The sequence below is a fragment of the Pinus tabuliformis genome, chromosome 1_2, assembly GCF_031772625.1.
Source record: "Pinus tabuliformis cultivar Carrire ecotype Pingquan chromosome 1_2, CPIR1, whole genome shotgun sequence".
Classification (NCBI taxonomy): Eukaryota; Viridiplantae; Streptophyta; class Pinopsida; order Pinales; family Pinaceae; genus Pinus; species Pinus tabuliformis.
The window spans coordinates 310,924,389-310,947,261 of NC_142298.1; the positions used below are offsets into that span (position 1 = coordinate 310,924,389).

The 22,873-nt window shown below is 40.5% G+C and overlaps 1 protein-coding gene across 2 annotated transcripts in view; it reads left to right on the top strand.

Annotated features, from left to right (window-relative positions):
* The first annotated feature begins 2,638 nt into the window (after positions 1–2,638).
* LOC149205604 (putative membrane protein At3g27390) overlaps positions 2,639–22,873 on the top strand; it is a 145,574-nt gene continuing 125,339 nt past the window's right edge. Inside the window, exons 1-4 of one of the 2 annotated variants that reach the window (XM_089395125.1) lie at positions 2,639–3,255; positions 5,902–6,010; positions 6,193–6,389; positions 6,538–6,674. In XM_089395125.1, coding sequence (XP_089251251.1) covers positions 5,995–6,010; positions 6,193–6,389; positions 6,538–6,674 — 350 coding nt within the window. In that variant the 5' untranslated portion in view covers positions 2,639–3,255; positions 5,902–5,994. The remainder of the gene's footprint in view (positions 3,256–5,901; positions 6,011–6,192; positions 6,390–6,537; positions 6,675–22,873) is intronic. The other variant, XM_089395124.1, reaches the window with a different exon arrangement.

Below are 22,873 nucleotides of genomic sequence, written 5' to 3' on the forward strand. Positions count from 1 at the left end.
ATTGCTCGATTGTTAGCATTGACACCTATGTTAAAATAGAATATGAGTTTCTATAAAAAGATAGTTAGAGATTGCTTCCAAAACCGAGATTCCTTTTGTGATCCCATTAAAAATGCGAAATGAAATATGAGTATTGATTTTCAAAGACTAACTTTTGATAAACTTTTCAAAGTTTGCTTGAATTTGTGAAATATTATTATAAGAGATTTCTTAAATATAACCTCATGTCTACCTAATTCATATAATTTATATGAAACTTTTTGAATTTTTTGTTGATATATGTATTATTGTGAGATTTCACATGAAAATGACTAAATACAAAAGCAATCTATCCTATAAACTATCATTAACTTTATAAACATTAAAATAATTTCTCTTTCTTTCTTATTATATCATAGTCAAATAAATAAACAAATAAACAAATGTCCAGTCAAATAAATAAACAAATAAACAAATGTATTCCTAACGACCCATTAAACAAAATGTACTTCTAACAACCCCATCCCCGTATCTACATCAACTTTAAACTACTTTTTTCTGATTCGGCGATGATATACATTTCTTACGTATAAAACCCACGCCAAGGTATGTGGTGTGGGGAATATTCAAGGAATGGTTCTATTACATATTTGATTCAAAACTCTATATCATAATGAATTACATTTTACTACGTGGTTTATTATTATAATGGTTAATATTCCAAAGAAATACAAAGTTCAATATTAAATAAACAAAACTAAATCAACGTTTAACATCACCACGAATCCCATCTTATGTGGATAATGATAACCCTCTCATATATTTGTAATATATATTAAGGTTTAAAAAGGGAAAAAGTTAACACGTAACGTGAAAAATGTTAAAATATATTATATAATATTAAATATTAATGTGATATTTAAATAAGTTTATATTATGCGAAATGAAAACACGCGTTAGTTTAAAATATTACTATAATATTTAAATTAAGTAAAACATCTTAAAGTAATAAAACACGAAGCATTTTTTTTTTTTTTTTTAATTTAATAAACATTCTCTTAAATTTGATGTAAATTATGCAATGTAAATGGTATAAAAGTTAAAATTTTAATATATTATTGGAAAATTTATTTATAGTTTTGTTTTTGTTAAATTTCGTTAATTTTTTTAAGCTTGGTGGAATTATATTTTTATCATGTTTAATTTTTCACTTTTATTGGGGATAGTACAAGATTTGAACCCAAGATTATTCAAAACTTTTGGTTGGGTAAGACTTCATTTCTATGGGCCAATTGAGCTACCCAAGTAGACAAAAATGATTTGAACCCAAAACTACCTAAGGCTTTTGGTTGGGTAAGACTTCATTTCCACGAGGAAATTAAGCTACCCCAAATGAACAAAATTTTGGTTATTTAAAATAATTTAAATATTTTTATATAATTTATAATAATAATCTAATTTTAAAATTATAACGAAATCAAATATTAAACCAATATATACAATTTTATAAGATATCCATCATTCCACTGATATATTAAAAATAATAATAATAAAATCATATCATATCATAACTTAAAATAAATGAATAAAATTTATTTTATTATATTTTAAATAAAATAAATAAATTTTAATTATAAATTTTTTATTATTAAAAATATATAATTTTATAATGTTTTCGATCAACTAAATAAATTTATGAGGCTTTTGTGATGAACCTAAAAAGTTAACCTAAAATCATTAATGTGATTTATTCTAAGGATTTTTTTATTAAATAAATTTATTTTGAAAATTTTTCCACTAAATAAATGTCTAGGACAGTGCATGATTAAACCACAACTATTGAATTTGTAGTTTAAAAAGAAAACAACAACCATGAATTTGTACTTAAAACAAACCATTACCATAAAATTTGTAGTTTAAAAAGAAAACAACAACCATGAATTTGTACTTAAAACAAATCACTACCATAAAATTTGTTAAGCATTGTCTATCGAAGCCATAATTTGGCCGCACAAAATTCTTATTAGAATCTATAATTATTTTTCAAGAAATTTAAATATTTAAATGGTTTTTTTTAATGGTGAAAGTGAATTCAAATCGTTTTAATGGTGAAAGTGAATTCATATTATTAAAAACTTCTAATTCACTTAAAATCCTTAAACTTGATCATTAACTTGTATTTCCAAAAAAAATTCCAAAAATTCTGACTCGATTTTCCAAAATCCTATTAAAATTTCCATTATTTTCGGAACTAAATTATAACCTTGTGAAACTACGACCATCCCTTTGGTTTAACACTAATGACAACTAATAATAAAGATTCTTTTCTCCTAACTCCCATGAAAATAAGTGGACTCTGCTTTCATACAGTGAGCACTCTGGAGCGGAGATGTGAGATTTTGATTCGAAGAGGCTCTTTGATGCAAGTGCGCGTTTGAATCAAATATGGCACAAGGTACTCTTTCCTCGCTGTGTAGTCCACATAGTTGAGAAAACAGGTCCACCGACGATAAAGTGTGAGCTTGTGAACGTATGGTTAAATTAGTTGAAGTACGCTATCTATACTGATTGGCAGTTTTCTGTGTGTTGTGCGATATCGTGCAAATGTGTTCATAAAACCGCGGATATGCCCATGGTGTTAGATGGATCGATTCTCTTCTGTCATGTAGTTTTTCCTGGAAACACAGGCCCACCAGGAAAACTAACTTTAGGCAGAACCTACCACGTCATTTGAATGCTTGTCCTTTTGGCAATCGTTCATCGCATAATCCAATCATGTTCTCGTCACTATCAACTGGACAGAGCAGCGACACCTCAGATATTTCTGTTCTACTTTACGGAGTAAAGTAAAATAATGGTGTGGGTGGGTGCATTTCGTAAAATAATGAGAAAAAGCCAGAAGCATGTGTCTATTCTTTTTTAATTGGGCTGGGAATCTCATCTCATGGCCAGAGAAGTTTATTTATGTTCTTGACTTGGAATTTACAGGGCTGCCAGAGCCTTTTGTGGTTCATCTTAACAATGAAGCTGATTGGATATAGACATATATGATATATATCAATGTGTGGTATACAGGGACGGATTCTTCATCTAAATTTTGGAACTCCTGAGAGAACTTGCAGTTGGGATATATAGATAGCAGCGAATACATAAAACATTCTCTGTCTGCCCAAGACCAACATATGGACATTCCAAGAGGGTTTCCTGCCACTCTGTGGAGCTTCCTGACTTTCCTACCCTTCTTCATATTGCTATTTCTCCTCGGTATTATCAAAGGTAAGTGGGTTTTTAAAGGCTCCTTGGTGCGTTTATTTATTTTCCATTTTATATTTTGTAAATCTTTTGAATGGGTTAGACGGATGTTGACTCTCGCCGTAGCAATTTCTGTACTTTCAGAGTATCAGGTTTTGTTCAACTGGATTCAAACAGTTTTTTTTCATTTTTTGGTTATTTCATGTGATGGTATGTAAAACGGGTTGTTCTTGAACAACAGAGAAACAGCAAAATGATTAAGTGGGAAGTGTGGCATGTTGGATCTCTCCAAAACTGTGGTGTGTGGGATAGTTGTTGGGAGGGTCCTTTCCTTGCAGGGTAGGAATAAACTCAGATTAGGTCGGTTGGGCTGTGGTCTAGCAGTAGACCGGTGGAAGTTTGGCACAACCAGCCCAGGTTCGATTCTCAAGGCCTTCCATATTGGCTCTTCTACCTGAGAATCCCAAGCAAGATATCCAAGGGTTTCTATCCCACTCTGGCAAAAAATGGAAATCTTCTGTATATTAAAAATGGGGCAATGGTTCTAAGATTAAGTGGTTGGGATTGTGTCTTGCCATGCCATCCACCCAGGTTCAAGTCTCGGCAGCCATGGTCTAGTCTGTATTGATTAGGCTCAAGGTGTAGGCAACCCCAGAGATTTTTCACTCCGTCCATGGTCAATATGGGACGTCTCGGGTCGTGCTTAGGCTCAAGGTGTAGGCGGCCCCAAAGATTTTTCACTCCGTCCGTGGTCAGTATGGGATGTCCAGAGATTTTTCACTCCGTTCGTGGTCAGTATGGGACGTCTTTTTCACTCCGTCCGTGGTCAGTATGGGATGTCCAGAGATTTTTCACTCCGTTCATGGTCAGTATGGGACGTCTCGGGTCTTGCTTAGGCTCAAGGTGTAGGCGGCCCCAGAGATTTTTCACTCCGTCCGTGGTCAGTATGGGACGTCTCGGGTCTTGCTTAGTAATTAGTCATTGGGTCTCTCCTGTCAAAAAAAATAATATTAGGACTTGTGAGTAAGGAGTTTGGTGCTTGGGTTACTAGTTCTGCTACGGTTGTTAGTCATCACTTTTTCGTTATCCTCTAACGGCCTACCTCTCTATGCCGTGAAGATTTAGTAAATCAACTATTCTCTATCCTCCCTCGGTATCATCTTGATTTTAGCTGTACCTTAGAGCTATGTTATTAATGGGGTTGCTAATTCTGTAGATTCAGAAGACTTGAAAGCCTAAAGGTTGTCAATGTCAAGGCCAGCAATTGAACGCACTGTTAATACCCCAGGAGATATACCAGAATCCTACACAAATTCTAGAGTCTGCATTCTAAGTGGTTCAAATTCAGTCACTGCTAAAGGAAGTGGCTTGATATTTGATAACCTACCTAGGAAGCATTTTTTTCTGATTCAGAAGGATGCTTCAATTCAATTTATGGAGTCTAATTATTCAATTTCTCAGCAGTTGGCATTGAAATAGTTGTCTCTTTCCTGTCGGAAACTTCTGATGCTCATGCTACAGCTTACATCAACCTTCTAAGTACCATAAGTATAATTTCTGAACAAAGTGAGTAAAATAAGAAACTTCCTTTTGCTGCTGAAGCCTGATACTATTTTTCTATGTTGCATGTGTTTCTGGAACGTGGGAATGTTGGGAACTTGGGTACAGGTGTCGGGAACGGCTAAGGGTTTCTCCAAAATTTACAGGAAATGGCTAATCGGGAACAGTAATATTATATAATAAAAAAGATTAAAAATTAAAAAATTAAAAATACATAATTATATAATAATCAAAATTAATATTAAATCAAAATATTCAAATATTAAAATCAATTTAAATATATAATCTCTCTTATATATAAATATATTCTCTGGGTGTCTCTCCCTTTTATATATATAAAATATTAAAATGTCAATTTCATTATCAGTTCTCTGACACATGACCAGTATTTGAAACAATCTGCCTTAAAAATACAAAGGAACAATTTTACCTATGTTTCTCTAGTTATTCTTATGAGAAAAAGTAAAGCAACTCTAATGGTTAAGCATTGACTGCCACATATCGCCCTTACATTGAGGTGTGACACGCTTCCTTAACCCATCAAGAGATTACTCCAGTTTCTCAATTAAGGATATCGATGTTAAGGATGTCTTTGGCCTTTCTTCCTGCGAAGGTTTCAACAAAGCCTTATGTTTTGTGGGCAATTCAACATATTTGTCTACATGTTTTGTATTCCCCAACCCCAGGGAAGTTGGGAACCCAAGAACTCCAAAAAAAACAGTCTTCAAAGCTCCCGGAACTTTCCCAAGTTCCCATTGCAGCTCCCACAGAAAAGGGAACATTCCCGTACAGTGCCAAAGCTTCCGGGAGCGTGGGAACCACTGGAAAGAGTTTCCCACCTCTAGGGAGCGGTTTCTGTGTAACAGAGCTATTTTGTAACGAGGTTGGTATATCCATTCATCATGGTTTGTATAGTTGTGACGTGTTTCCTTCCCCTTGAACATTTTGGTTTGTTCTTTCTATGTGCTATTAGGTTCTCTCTTTGGAGGGTGTATCAGTTGCTTTGCATATTACATTCATGGTTTAGGGGTGAAAAGAGGTAAGCTATTTGATATTCATGGCAGTTATCTGGTGATGAAAATGCTTTTGTTTGAATGGCAATGTTTGCAGGTGTAATATTTTGTCCAGTGGTATGTCTTGTGATGACAATTGGAAATTCAACAGTGATTTTTGGCCTTTGGCCGGCACATGTGATCTGGACATATGTTTGCGTGGTCAGGTATTCACTTCAACTGCGTTTGCTCTTCCTGGCTACTTAGCATCATTATCATTTTATTCGAAATCAAAGAGATTAGTTTTTGAGAAGTATGGAATAAACATTATATTTGAAAGCAGCTAAAATCATGGGACCAATTCAATTGAAACGATGCTTGAGTTCTTATGCCATCATTTTTTCTGAAGTCAGAGCCAAACGACTAGGACCAACTTTAAAGGCTATTCTATGTATAGGCCTACCAGTGCCACTAATTTTGTGGCCATTGGTAGGCCTTATTGGAAGCATTCTGGTGGGCTTAGGCTATGGTCTCTTTACACCCTTGGTGGCAACATTTGAGGCTATTGGAGAGGAGCATGAAAACAAATTTGTTGATTGCATTTTGGTGTGCATCAAAACCATCAATCTATAATTTTAGATACAGTTCAAAACAAATAGAATTTTCTGGTTTGATATCATAAATTTCATTTGAGTTTCCCTTATAATGCTACTTTCATTAAAAGGTCTAAACATCTTTGCTGTTATGATACTAGAGTGGGACGTGGAGTACAGTCAAAGGAAGCTTTACAGTGGTGCGGGATGTGACAGATACGTGCTTTCATTCTTACTTTTCTCTTATGGATGACTTGCGTGAACAACAACCAAAAAATGGAAGCCCTCTGGATATCAAGTATCTCTCGAATCATTATGCATTGTTCAAGCTAGTGCTTTTACATAGTTGAAAGAGAAATTACGAACTCTTGAAGTTGTTTTGTTTCCTTAATGAATTTTCTTTGGTTCTTTGATGAAAGGTGACATCGCATATTTAATTTTGCTCTCTTTTCCTTATTTGGATTGAAAAAGTTGCGTACAGCTTGGTCCTTTGAAAATGGAAGCTAAAGTTGATCCTTCATTTGCCATTGTTTTTGCGATGGGCATGTATGTTAGCAGTTCCATTAAAAAATTGAATATAAAGTACCCGCACTACAGATCAGGAAATGCTGAAATTTCAATAACATGAATGTTTTCAAATTTCTTATATATTTCAATGACCTGCATGTTAGGGATTTAAGAAAAATAAATATAACAAACAAGCAACAACACTCAAACCATGTACACCATGATTTACCTAGAAAACCCCAATTGGGGAAAAACCAACTAACGATAGATCTATTATTGTGCCAAGCCGGCCAACAACCTAAGCTTTCCCCGCTCAACCATGGCTACCTACAATGGAGAATACACAAGCCTTTTAACGACTTCAACTACATGTAATACCATGAGCTCAATACCATGAGTCACCAATACTAGGTGACCAAAACCACAACTGTTAACCATAACTGTTGACACAATCTCAACTCCACCATAGGGTCAAGTTTATCTAACAATCCCCCTTTAAACTTGACTTTGGGTTTTCCTTGGCCAAATCTAGCCAAATCTGCCAAGTGAGCTAGCCACACCACTCACCTCTAGGCCCTACCTAGTCAGGTCAGAGTATTTGAGAGTCTCACATGCTGTCCTAGCTCAGCATGCTTCATCATATCACCACATGCATCCCCATATCACCCAAGTGGACATTCATACTTTACCAGTGATTAACTGGGGTATGCATGCCTTACCAAGTCTTACAGTTGTATGCCCATTTACATGAAAAATTTCAATCCCATTAATAATTTATATATATATTTTTTGTTTGTTTGTTATCATGATACATCCTCTCATTTTCATCGATCCACACTCTGATCCCCTTCCTGACCTCGCAGCCTCTTGACTTGCAAGTTTCTGATGGCCTCTGCCACATTGTCAGATTGATTCCTAGCCGTCCTCACTATTGCTGCACCCACGGCTTCCAAGATTTGGGCCTCCACGAAATGTTCGATTAGGGCATGGGATATGACAGGAATACTGACAGATTTGTTGATCCACCGAACCAGACCCAGATCAATCATTCTGTTAACGACGTCCCCAAGTGGCCCTGCTGTCGTTACCGCTACAGCTCCGACCTCTTCTTTGATTCGGGCCTGCTTGGGATTATTCACATTGACGATCACACCGCCCTGGAGCATCTGGGCCAAGGTAACTTTCATAGCATATGACGAAGCTTTCTTTGAATAGCTGCTTCCACATTCCAGCAAGGCCACCACACCCACATTTCCACTCCCAGACATTTCAATCCCAAGTTGAAGATTCAAGCCATTTCCTCGCCCATAACTTGAACTAGCAACAACCCAATGTTACTGCAAACCTCTTTTTCTATTCTCGTCTCAGACTTACTTTCCCTTTGCTATTCAACACTAAATTCTGAAGTGCAGGTCTTTGCTAACTTTTCCTTGTCCTTTGTCGATATCTCTAGCAGGGCGTTTTAATTCGGCATGCGCGCCTCCACCACGGCCTCAAAATCTAATTTAAACTTTCAAAAATATTCTCTATGCCCCGGCCTTGGCAAAGCCTTCAGACTTCATTTTCTTCTTGCTCCTCATCGAACCATTACTCAACTGACACTGCTGGTTTGTGCAACAAGCTATTACTTCAACCAGCGCCACTACTTCGTCGATGGGAACAATTTCAATACCCAGCCAGGGCCCTTGCCAACCAGAGCTCCGATACCATTTGTTGGTCTGAGCAGTTTATCAAACAAGAAAGAAATGAAAGAAAAAACTGAATGGGAAACTAAAATACACACAAGTAAACACAAATAGTTTTACATGGTAAAACCTTGACAGTGTGTCAAGGAAACCTCCACGGGGCAAGGGATTGGAAATCTTTATTAATCAAGATTGATTCTCCATGATACATCTTCTCGGGCATTCACCAATTTCATATGAGCCTCTCCTCCATTACATAACTGCTATTCGTTATGAACTAACTTACAAAAACTAACTGGCAGTAAATAATAAAGATTTTACTCATAATTACATTTGTTGTCAAATATCAACATTGCAGAATATAATTTGCAAAGTTTGAAGCAGTTATTGTTTTTCCTCTAAGATTAAGAATGAAATGTTTCTTTTAGTTTAATAATATTTTACTTTGATCTCGTTAGGTTTTCTTCCACTCCAGTCTCATGTGAGCATGGTTTTTTTTTCCCACACAATATATTTTAAGCTTGAAATCAAATGGTATGCAAATCCCTGCTTGTGAGTGTTATGCCTAACTTCTTCACAGTGTAATTGAACACTGTTTTGGCATCTCATATGCTCCATGTAATCCTGATCCCGTAGAAAAGAAAGGGTATTTATATCAAAAAGGCATGCAACAAAATTGTTGTAGAATGTAACTAGTTCGGTCTTCATCACCTTTGTATATTTTGTATTTAAAAAGAGAAAAAAAGGAAAATAAATTTTATTTATCAAAGCATGGGTTTCTTGCTCTAGTTTAGGTCAAAGCATGTTCTTCATGTTTCTAGGGCTTTCTAGGTCAATGAAGAATTGTTGTCATGTATTATAGTCCCATTTGGATTCATTGTAACAAAAGAAAATAATTATTTTTGAAAGCTAATTTATCCTCCAAGACCAAGTCGGCCTCAACAAGGACAAGTTGGCCCAAAGGAAGGCTATTCGACCTCACAATAAGGCCATAAATAAGAAGGACTTCAACTCATTTGAAGCACTCACTCACAAGAAGTTCGATCTGCAATTGAAGAAGAAGAAAAGGAAGTGCGAAAGGCAAGAAAGCAAGTAGAATCACCTAGCGAAGGAAGGAAGGACAAAGGAAGGCCTATTTTTGTCCACACGTGCGAAATCTAGGGTTTCTAGGCTTATTGTAGGGCCGAAAATTGCGGGCCAAAGGTGTAGATCTGAGGTGAAGGCTGAGACCTAATAGGAGCAAACTTGAAGAAGGTTCGATCTTTGTTGACCTTGGAAGAATTTGTCTTGCTTGAAGAAGATCTCGTTGAGGGGCTGGCTCGGTGATTGGGAGGAGTTGTTGGAAGTCTCATTTTGAAGTGATTCTATAAGAAGAGAAGTATTCTTTCTGGGATTTCCCCTTGGAGGGGTTTTGTGCCTATATCTTGTGTACTTTATCTCTTTGTGATCTTCACTATTTGGGTGATTCCTTGATGAACAAAAAATAAAATTAATAAAAAGCCAACTAACATCACAAGTAATTATCAAGTAAGGAAAGTCAATCACAATATACAAGAACCTTGATTTTCTAACATGGTATTAGAGCTATGGTGGAAGAAGGAGATTGACAATCACATCTTAGTTGACACTTTCTTCTCAATGGCAAGGTTTATGAAGAAGGGTTTCAAGTTTCTTAGAGCCTTGTTGCAACTATCAAAGAAGGCACCTTGAAGAACATCTCCAAGCTAGCAAAAAAAGTGATGGATGGAAGTTTTTTTTTTGGCTCTCTTTGGCACTTTCAAGGATGATAATGTATGGTTTATTGACAGTGGAGCTTCTAGACATATGACACATGAATGCAGTCAACTCCAGACTTTGTCAAAGGGAATCTCTTCTCATTCAGTCGAACTTGCAGACAAGAAGAGCTATCCAGTGAAAGGAATTGGATCTACTTCATTGGAGCTAGAGACCGGTGGGAGCATTCATCTCAATAACATACTCTACGTTCCTGGTTTGAAGAAAAATTTACTTTCCATTTCTTGTCTAAAAGATAAAGGTGAATGGATTGCTTTTGTTGATGGCAAAGTTTTGGTTTGGGGTAAGGGCTCTAGTATTGAACATGCTAAGATAATTGGGATTTGTGAGGGGGCACTATATAGACTTCTTACACCTCTCCCTCAAGCCCTAATACACTTGGATGTTAGCCCTTTTGAACTATGGCATAGAAGGTATGGACACCCATATCTAAATCAAATTGTAATGTTCCAAACTTAAACAAATAGTGATATACAAAATCACGTACGATTCATACATAGAAAAATTAAATGATCAGCAAATACTCAGTTCACATCAGAAATGAGAACCAACTGAGCCATTTTATTAATGGAATGGAGCAAGTACAATAGTGCGGAAAATGCACCTGGGGTTGCCTCAAGGGCAAGCTTGATAGAACCCAGGGTCAAACAGTAATCTCAATGTTGGAAAGTAACTACTCCTCTAATGCTCTGCGTTGTCTCCCAATGATTACAACTGCTGGTTGGAAAGGAGCTGTAAGAAACCCCGTCTTCGGTGCTTAGAAAGTGATGAAACTTCAGCCACAAGCTCCTTGTCCAAAACACACAAAAACCCAGAAAGGGTTTGGCCTGAATCCAACCTCCTCTATGGCCCATGCCCTCCAAACAGCTCCAAAAATACGACCTACAAGAGATGGCCACAAAGTCCTCCTCCAAGCTCTGAAAAGGGAAGCAAACACCACTCCAAACATCTCCTCCAACCTCCATGACAAAGCTCAGCCTCAAGGACTAATGCTCTACCCACCAAGTGAGCTCACCAATACTGCCTCTACGCTGGCCCAGGTAGTGCGAAAGTCACACTGCTAAGCAAGAATCTCAATCAACTCCCAAACTCTCCCAAATGTCGACAATCCTCCCTAGCCTCCTCTCCGGAAAATCTCACATCAAAACTCCATTGCTAAGCACCACCAACAAACTCGACCTCCTCTCCACTGCGTCCTCTAGTAATACACACCACCTAGAAGAGGAGAGCTGCCCTCCTTATATAGTTTTCGTGGAGCACTTTTCCCTCCATTTCGTCCTCCATCGTGGGTCCTCACTTAACCATCATCATGCAAAAGTTAACCCCCTCCATGCAAATCGAACTAGGGAGTGTGTAATTCCCTAGTGAGGGTGGCCCCCATGTGTAACTTAACTACAAAACAAAACATCTTCTCCTAGTCTAATCTCCTAATAAAATCGAATGGGGTCCACTAACTCCAAAATTGGCCCCATAATACAAAAAATAATCTTTTTCTAAAATGATTTAGGAAGGGACATGACAGTCCTCCCCTCCCAAATGTTGCTTGTCCCCAAGCAACTTCAATGCCAGATGCTCGAGAATATGCCTTCCCTCCCAAGTGGCATCCTCATCCGGTAAATTCTTCCATTGCACCCAATACTCTCTGATGATCCTGCTTTTGAGCTTCCTTTCCCTGGTCTCCAAAATGGCTTCTGGCTCTAGGATCAAATGCCCCTCATCAACAAGCAGAGGCAACTCCATCATTGCTGTAACATGCTGCCCCAACACCCTCTTGAAGCATGACACATGAAAGATGTCATGAATCCTGCTCCCTGGTGGTAGGTCCAACTCGTAAGTCACCTCTCCAACCCTCCTGCTCACTCTGTATGGCCCAAAGAATCTCCGCTATAGCTTTTCGGTCCCCTTCTACTTAAGTGTGGACTATTGGTATGGCTCCAATCGAAGGTAGACCAAGTCCCCCTCCTTGAAATGCCTCTCTACTCGACATCGATCAACATACATCTTCTGCTGGTTCTGGGCTGTCTGTAAGTTATCCTTAAGAGCCTTGAGGATATCTTGGCTCTCTAGGATCCAATCCTTGGCCTTTGGGGCCCTGCTATCTCCAAAAACAATATCAGCAAAAGACAAAGCATCATAACCATATAAAGCATGGAAATGAGTCATACCAATGGACATATGATGGGCGATGTTGTAACAATACTCTCCCAGGTGCAACCATCGAATCCAAGCCCTCTGCTGCCCTATCACATAATTCCCGAGATAGCACTCCAACCATTGGTTCACCCTTTCTGTCTGACCATCGGTCTGCAGATGATTGTTGGTGGTCGGGGTGAGCTCAATGTCAACTAGTCTTAGGAGCTCTTGACGAAATCCTCCCATGGATCGGCTATCCCTGTCATTGACTATGGTCTTAGGGAGTCCGTGCAGACGAAAGACCTCCCTGAAGAACAATTCTCCCTCATGTGATGCTGAATATCGTGTCGATATGGCAAAGAAATGTGCAAACTTGGCCAGCCGGTCGACCACTACAAAAATACAATCCTTCCCTTGCACCAAGGGAAGTCCAATAATGAAGTCCATAGAGATGCTCTCCCATTTCCCCTCAGGGATGGGAAGAGGCTACAACAATCCTGCTAGATGGGTCTACTCTCCCTTGTTCCTCTGGCAGACTTCGCACTCCTGCACATGCCTCAACACGTCTCCCTTGAGGCCCTTCCAAGTGAAGCACTCTCTCACTGCCATGTATGTCTTCCTAAACCCTTGGTGCCCGGCCAAAGGAGAATCATGAGCTGCTCGAAGGACGTGCTCTCTCAACTGTGATCCTGAAACCAAAAATATGCGCCCCTTATAATAAATAACCTCGTCCATCACCCTGTAGCACTCATCTGCATAGCTACCCTCCAAGATCTCACATGCCCGATGATCCTTGGAGTACTCTACCAACAACTGGGCCTTCCAGTCATGACAAATGCTCATGAGTGAAAGCCGGATTGGTCTCCTGGAGACCACTACGTTGTGCTTCCCTCGCATATACTCAATATTGAAATTGTAGGCCTGCACTTTGCTGACCCATCTCTGCTGTCTGTCATTGAGGCCCTGTTGCCCCATGAAATGGCAAAGACTATTGTGATCCGTCTTCACCCGAAATCGATTCCCCACCAAATACTGTCTAAATTTGGCCAATGCATGCATTATGGCCAACATCTCCTTGTCGTAAATGGAATACGACAACTCATGAGGTAGAAGCTTCCGACTCTCGAAAGCAATGGGGTGCCCTCCTTGGGACAAGACTGCCTCGATCCCTACACCTGATGCATCACACTCTAATGTGAAAGGCTGAGTGAAATCTGGGAGTGCTAATACTGGACAACTCATCACCTCCTTGAGGCAATCAAACACTGCCTGAGCTCCCTCCGTCCATGTAAAGGCCCCTTTCTTAGTCAGATCAGTGGGGGTGTTGCCCACTGTGAGAAGCCCTTCACGAACTTTCGATAATAAGTACAGATGCCCAAAATACTTTCAATGCTGTCACATTAGAGGAAATTTCAACTCAAAAATAGCCACCTAAGAAAAATTAAGAAATTAATAAAATAATGCCATGTAGACAATTTTTTAATATATCATTTTTATTATTTTACTTTTATCAAAATTAACCAACTAAATGTGATGTTTATCAAAATAACAATATATATAATTTATCTTTAAATTAATTTATTAGCACAAGATTTACTAAAATTTAAATTAAAAAAGGCAAATTTTAAATTAAATTAAAATTAAATTTAAAGTACCTAAATTTAAATTAAAAAAATAAATTTAAAATGTAAATTAGTTACATGTCATTAAAATTAAATAACCATATATATTATATTTAAATTAATTTATTAACACAAGATTTAATAAAATTTAAATTTAAGGTAAATTTAAATTAACCAAATAAATGCAATTTTTTCAAAATAATAGTATATATATTTTATATTTAAATTAATTTGTTTACACAAGATTTAAGGAAATTTAAATTAAAAATGTAAATTTAGAATTGAAATTAGTTACACGACATTAAAAATATTATCGATACTATAACTTTTATAGAATAAGATAATAACTATATTTTTAATATTTAATGTAGTTTTGGGTCACTTGGGAACTCTTATGCCTAAGATAGGTAAATTATATTAATAAAAAAATTGCCAATGCCTAATCACACCTGTATCTCTTTTGAATTTTAAAGGATTTTGATTGGATTACATATTATGACATGGAAATTCAATGTTAACCTTTTAAAATCAAATTTCCTCTAATGCATCTTGGGGCTCTAGCCAATCCCGAATGGCCCGAATCTTCTCCTCATGCACCTTGACCCCATCTGCACCTATGATGTGTCCCAAGTAAAGCATCTCTGTTAGCCCAAACTCACACTTAGACATCTTAGCGTAGAACTACTGCTCCTCCAATATACGCAAGACTGTCTCTAAGTGCTGCAGGTGCTCCTCCCATGTCCTGTTGTAGATCAAGATGTCATCAAAGAATACTAGTACAAACCTCCTTAGCTGGCCTCGGAACACATGGTTCATGCATGACTGGAAAGTAGCCGGTGCATTGGTCAACCCAAAAGGCATGACCAGGAACTCGAAATGCCCATAATGACACCTGAAGGCTGTCTTCAGAATGTCCTGCTCTCTCACCTAGATCTGATGATACCTTGACCACAGATCTATCTTAGAGAAGTACTTGGCTCCTCTAAGCCCATCCATCAACTCATCAATGCGCGGAATGGGATACCTATTCTTCAGCGTCTTCTTGTTGAGGGCCTTATAGTTAATACACATGTAGAGAGTCCGTCCTTCTTCTTCACCAGTACAACCGAAGAAGCAAATAGACTAGAATTCAGTCTGATGTGACCTAATGCAAACAACTCCCTGATGGCTCTCTCAATCTTGTCCTTATAGGCCTTGGGATGCCCATAGGGGGTGGTGATGACCATCTGCACACTAGGCTCCAACTGTATAGTGTGCTCAAATCCTCTGTCAGGTGGTTGCTATGAAAATTTCCGAATCTACACATTAGAAATCCTACTGCCATCACTGGTTTATCATCTCCTACTTGTTTTTACATTCAACAAGTTATTTAATTATTAAACAACGATGAAAAAACACTATTGCGGACTACACATACATACATATCATGAACTGAAAATAGAATGAGACAAATACACAAGGTAAACTGTTAAATTTGGACAAACGTCCCCAGGAAAACCCAATACAGGAAAACCGGTGCAACAACTTTGAGGGTTTTCTATTATTAAGCAGTAGTTCTGAATACAACTTTGGATGCCCTCTCAGCAATCTAGTTACAGAGATAAATATACTGGCAGAAACCTAAGTGAGGTTACCTCACTTCACCTGACAAAATCTCTCCGTTCCGGCAATTGGACTAGTTGTCGCTGGCTACAACTGCGCTGCCCCTTCGTAGTAGCTGCATGGAGCACATTGGGACACTACATCAGCACTACGTTGCCTCCTCTGCCTCCTGGAGCTCTGACGTCAACCTTCTCGGCTGATCCTGCTACTCCCCGGCTGAATTCAGATTTCTGCTGGAGGGTGGCTCTACCCCAGTGCTGGAAATGCGTGGGCCCTTCTTGGGCCAACGTCAGTCTCCCTGGGTTTGCGCTGCCTCCTCTGGCGTCTCTCTGCTGTGTATTTGAGGTCCTGGAGAAGATCCTCGAACCTCAACTATCCTTGCCCCTCTGCTGCAACAGATCACTTGTTTGATTTTATTAGCAAACCACGCCCCAAAAAAATGGAACTGACTGATCCCTCAAGTGTATCTCCAACTGACCCTCAAGCCTCCTCTTATACTTTTCCTGTTGATGAATCAACGACCATGATCTAATCTCTAATCAACGGCTAAGATTAAATTAGACTTGATCCTCGTCACTTAGAAGTTTCTCACCCATATTCTTATTAATACCCATTAATATTTTTATTTTCCCAAGTTTAGACTTAGGAACCCATTAAAAAATATTAATTATTTTAATAACTCCTCATCAGGGTGGAATTTATCCAAACGATTTCTAGGTTCTGGAGATCTCATATGTTCTAGCCCCACCACAAAATTTCGGAGCTAGAGCACATCCGATGCTACCCAAAATCAACATTCTCTCTTAGCAAGGAATGTGCTCTAGTAACACTTCTCAAGAAGTACTACACTGATCCACTGCATCGGTCCTCTGTGCTGCTGATGCTTGGCCTGATGCCCTTCATCCACTACATTGTTGCTTCTTGTACCGCTGCCCATGACTTTGCCACTACCACTGCTACATCTGTACTACAACTCCCTCTCAAAAATGCTGCCTCATGCTGCCCATAGCCCTGCCACTGCTAACTGTTGCACTGCATCTCAGTTGCTGAGAAGTGATCAACTGAAACTTCACCCAAAAACTAACATGTTGGTCAGTTTGGAGGCCTCGTGATGCTGAAGCTACCTCTGTTGCTAATCTGTGCTGACCCTCTGCTGCCACTGCGCTGCTGCAAACATCCACTGCGCTGCTGCAAACATCCACTGCGTTGCCTTAGACTTTGGCACTCTAGCTCTGCCTTTGTCGCTTCGTCACACCTCGCTCCAGCCGACATCCGTCATTTTGCTACTGTCATTAAGGGCTCCCGTAGCCGTATGTGATCCAAGAGTTTGGGCACCTCAAGGATTCTGCCCCTGTGTAGTCCTCCCGACTACAACTCCATGTTGCCCCACCTCTTCTCCAGAGGTGCATGAGCACTCATGGCATAATCGTCATCCTCACCTTCCCTGTCAGCTTTTGCTGGAGCAGCGTTCGAGTCAGAAGCCTCATCCCTGCCCTTCTTCCGGGGGCACTGAGTGGCATAATGTCCAAGTTCCCCAAACTTGAAGCATCTGACCTTGGAAATATCCTTCTTCTTCCGCTTCTACTGCCCTTGCTGTCTCGATGATGCAAGAGCTGCATCCTCCTCCTCCTCCTTCTTGACCTGGGCTCCTTTGCTGCTACCTCCTGCCTTGGTCAACCTCCTGATCTCTTCTTGTTGAAGAGCTGCCCATAGCTCCTCCCAACTGGGGAGAGTTGCTCTGCCCAAGATACTTTGGACAAATGTCTCCCAATCGTCGGTGATTGCATTCATGGCAGTCCTGACCATGAACTCAAGATCTGGTGTAGACCCCACGGAAGTCAACTGGTCTCTAATCTCTTGCAACCTGAGGAGGAAGGGATCGATCTCTTCTCCCTTCTGCTTCTGGTACTGTCTCAGCTGATTTTCTAATAGCATCTTCCGCTGGATGGAAGTGCCTTGGTACAAGGTGGTCAATGTCTCCCACATCTCCCTTACTGTTTCTTTCTCAACAATGCGTGGTACTACATGATCTTTGACCTTGTCTAGGATCATGCACTTGGACCTTGCCTGGGCCTCGTACTTCTTTAACGGATTAACGTCGACTGGAACAACAACTACTTTCAAGGCATAGTCCTTGATGCAATTTTGTCCAGCATTGCTAGGATCCTAGCCTTCTAGAAGACAAAATTGGAAGCTCCATCCAATCTGTCTTGATCCCTCAATCCATTGACTGCCATCTTTGCTCAACAAATATAGGACAGGTTCTCTTCTCCCTCTCCTGCTGCTAATCCAACAAGACTTGGATCTGGATTTCTTTGGCGCAAGAAACCCTCTAAGGAACAAGCTCCTCTAGACTCCCTTTGAGTCTTGATTTCCTTCACAGAAATCCTCCGGCCAAATGTCGAATCACTCCTCTCCAATCCTCCTTTGCTGCTGCAACCCAGATCTACATTTCTTTGGCTAGAAATCTTTCAAGGTAGTGATTCCCTCTACCCCGGCTCTGTCTCCACAAACACTATTCTGCACCAACAACAACAGTGTCCCACTAGCTCCTCAGATCGAATCTGCTCTGCTCCCCCAACCTCGACCACTGAAGAATCTGAGCTCCTTTGGCTCTGCGCAATCACTGCGTGAGCTAGATCATCTCCTCCTGGCCATTGCGTCACTCCTTCCTAGTCCGGAAAGATGACGTGGTTCTGCGTGAGACTGATCTACTCCTCTCTGCTTTTGCGCTGGCCGAGAAAGTTGACACAATCACTATGTGGTTTCCTCCCAGCTACCGTCTCACGCTCTCTTGGCTCCACTGTGTGAGCCTCTGCGTCACCTCCTCTGCACTGCGTCACTCTCCCTTCTGCGTCTCTGGCTCTGGAACAACGCTGTCACTCAGGACAATTGCCTCTCTGCAACAGATTTGCTGAATCACCCGGCTGATGGCTTCAGTGTCCTATGATCTGCAATGCTATGATAGCATGTGAAAATTTATGAATTTACACATCAGAAATCCTATTGCAATCACTGGTTTATCATCTCCTACTTGTTTTTACATTCAACAAGTTATTTAATTATTAAACAACGATGAAAAAACACTATTGCAGACTACACATACATACAGATCATGAATTGAAAATAGAACGAGACAAATACATAAGGGACACTGTTATTTTTGGAAAAATGTCCCTGGAAAAACCCATTGCGGGAAAATCAGTGCAACAACTTTGAGGGTTTTCGATTATTAAGTAGTAGTTCTGTATACAACTCTAGATGCCCTCTCAACAATCCAATTACAGAGATAAATATACTAGCAGAAACCTAAGTGAGATTACCTCACTTCACCTGGCAAAATCTCTCCATTCCGGCAACTGGATTGGCTGTCCCTGGCTATAACTATGTTGCCCCTTCGCAGTAGCTGCGTGGGCCTGCGTCGAGCACACTGGGACACTACGTCAGCATTGCGCTACCTCCTCTGCCTCCTGGAGCTCTGACGTTAGCCTTCACGGTTGATCCTGCTGCTCCCTAGCTGAATTCGGATTTCTGCTGGAGGGTGGCTCTACCCCAGCGCCAGAAATGCGTGGGCCCTTCTTGACCCAATGTCAGTCTCCTTGGGTCTGTGCTGCCTCCTCTGGCGTCTCTCTGCCTCTCTCTGCTGTGTATTCGAGGTCTCGGAGAAGATCCTCCAACCTCAATTATCCCTGCCTCTCCGTTGCAACAAATCACTTGTTTGATTTTCTCAGCAAACCACGCCCCAGAAAAATCGAACTGACTGATCTCTCAAGTGTATCTCCAACTGACCCTCAAGCCTCCTCTTATACTTTTCCTGTTGATGAATCAATGACCATGATCTAATCTTTAATCAATGGCTAAGATTAAATTAGACTTGATCCTCGTCACTTAGAAGTTTTTCACCCATATTCTTATTAATACCCATTAATATTTTTATTTTCCTAAGTTTAGACTTAGGAACCCATTAAAAAATATTAATTATTTTAATAACTCCTCATTCGTGTGGAATTTCTCCAAACGATTTCTGGGTTCTAGAGATCTCATGTGTTCTAGCCCCTCCACAAAATTTCGAAGCTAGAGCACATCTGATGCTACCCAAAATCAATAGTTGCCCGGGCGGTATATCTCTAAAAACTACCAGATATCTATCCAATACTGCCTGTATGTCTGGATGTGGTGGCGTGGTCTTTCTCCTAGCCTTTGAAATCCCCAGCTGTAATGCCCATGCTATGTCTCCATGGCTCAAATCAGCCTCCATCGGGTGGGCTGAAATTGTCTGAGGGGGGTACAAATGCATGCCCCTAAGAACCACCAGCTTGCCATCCGGTTCGGCAAACTCCATCACCAACTGTTTCCAGTCGGTGGTAACTTGGCCAAGGGAGTACAACCATTGGACACCCAACACCACATTGGTGTCCGGTACATCTACCACGAAAAAGTGGTCTGTCATCGAATAGTTCCCCATAGTCACTGTTAGAGCGAGAACATATCGAGTGCACTACATAGTCTTGTCTCTTGGTATTAGGACTGAAAATCCCCCAAACTCTGTAGTGGTGATGCCCTCCTTTGGACCATCTGAGCATTAATAAAATTGTGGGTGGCCCCATTGTCTACCAAGACTAAGACACGCTGCCCTTGCACCGTACCTCTGATCCTCATAGTAAAAAATTTGGGAATCCCACACAAAGAAGTTAGGACTCCTCCCGTTGGTGCGAAAGATGCTCCTCCTTGAGGTGGTGGTGGTGGTGGTGGTCCTCTCCCCACTGGCTCCTTGTTGTCTCCGCCACCAAACTCCAACTCCTCATCATCCTCCTGATCACTGTCTGAGAAGACCTCGATGTAATGGGCCTTGCCTGCTGTGCACCGATGACCAGGTGCCCAAGGCTCTCGGCATGTAAAACATAGCTTCCTCCTCCTGAGGTCTCTCTTGGTCTTATCATCCAACTGACCATGGTCTTGAGCTGCTGTCTGCGCTATGGGTGCTCTAGTGTCACCTCCCTTCTGAGGGTAGGGAGTGCGTGTAGGAAATGGAGCTCGAGCCTTGGGGATGGCCCCCTGCAAATCCCGAGTGCAAGACACTGCCTCCAAAAGAGTAGATGGTTTGTGAGACTTCACCAGTCCTCGCAATGGCTCTGTTAATCCCTCTACAAATGTGTATACTCTCCTCGCATCTGACAAATCAGGCACCATGATTGAACCCTCAAAAACGAGATATAATGCTCTGGATGTCCTGTCTGTCGGAGCTGGGTCAACTCTTTGAAGTGAGCCTCTGGATCCTTCCGATCAAAGTGCTCCACTACTCTCAGTGTGAAGTCCTCATAAGAGGTCACGCTAGCATCCCCCAGAGTGGACAAACCATGAAACTACCAATCGTGTGTCTCCCCCTCCAGGTGCAATGTGGCTATCTTGATGGCCCCTACCTCTCTCATCCGATTCAACTGGAAGTATGTGTCCAACTTCTCTACTCAAGCACGTGCTGTGCACTTGGAAGTGCCATCATATGTAGGGAAATGCATTTTCCCAATAGAACGATGTAGCTCATGGTTCTGCATACCATAACCTTTCCCCTTCTTGTTCTACTTGAGCTTGCAAAAATCTCTAAAGGTCGGAGCCTCTCTAAAGTTTGCTCCCATGGACTGCCACTCCTGAAATGTGTAATGTCCCAAAAAGGGAATAACAATGCTAAACAAGCAAAATACGCTTATGACGCAGAAAAATTCAGACAACAATTAAACACCCATAAAATTTCACCAGAACTGTGCCAAATTGAGCCATTTTATTATCAAAGGAGAATACAACGCATGGAATGTGTGCAGCTGGCTTGCCAAAGCAAGCTAGACAATCCCAGATGAGAAAAATGCTGCCCAGATGCAAAGGAAAGACTTCTACTCAATGTTTTGCGCTGGCCCTAGAAATTTTGCAAATGTTGAGTGGAAGAAACCCTTGTTTGAACTTCCAAAAGTGCTCAGAAAATTTTGCCAATTTAATCTTGTGCTCTCCACCAAAAACCCAGAAATGGTTTGGCCTATCTCCAAGCCAAAGTCGAACCCACAAAATTGTGCAAATTCCCCAGCGAACTAGCAATTCGCCCTGTTATAAGAATTAAGATTTCAGGTCTGAATATCTCCCGGAAAATTTTGAAATTTTCGCCACAAACTTCTCTTACAAAACCCACAAAAACCCAGAAATGGTTTGGCCCGATTTTGACCTCCCAAAATCGATTCCCAAAGGCATTGTGCAATCCTGAACAATTCTCCACCTCTGGTGCTCAGAAAATTCTGCAAATTTATATTTGGGGTCCTTGTAAAAAACCCATAAAAACTCAGAAATGGTTTGGTCTAGTTTTGACCTTCTAAAATTGACCCCTAAAAGGGCCTACGCCCTCCAAATCTGCTGAAGCACAATGCCTGTCAATACACCAACAAAATCCTCCTCAAACACTTTGGAAAGGGAGCAATCAACTCCACCAATACTTCCCTTATTTCTCCCGGCCAGAAATAGTCCTCCGGTAGAATGCTGCAATTGTCACGCTAGATACACTACTGCATCCTCTAGGAATACGCAATGCTGGGGCGAACTGAATACAAATGCTGGAAATTTCTCTACAAATCTCCTTCGGATGATAATGGATGAACCTCTCTAGGTGGGCACTCGAAGTCCCCCAAAGAAAGGGTGAGTTCTCCGCTTGGAAAACTCTTGCTAAACAGCAAGTGACCTGGCTAAACAACTTGAGCAATAGAATCAAATTCAATAAGCCAAGAATGGTGAAATGAGGAGTGTTGCCTTTTATAGATTTTGTAGAGCCTTTTCCCCTCCTTCGTGGGTTCTTCACTAAGCCTTCGATTTCCCTCTCATGCAATTTGACCCATTGGCTTAGGGAGTTCGTATTTCCTAGTGTTGTGGCCCCCACACACTACTAACAAACCAAAATAACTTACTTCTAACTCCAAAGTTTTCTAAATAAAATCGAATGGGCCTCATGTCCTCCAAAATTGGCCCCAAAATGTAGAAATTAATCCTGTTCCAAAATAATCTAGGAAGGGACATTACAGTGCTCCCCTCCCAAATGTTGCTTGTCTCTAAGCAACTTCAATGTTGAATGCTCATGTATGTGTTCACCCTCCAGGTGGCATCCTCATTTGGCAAGTTCCTCC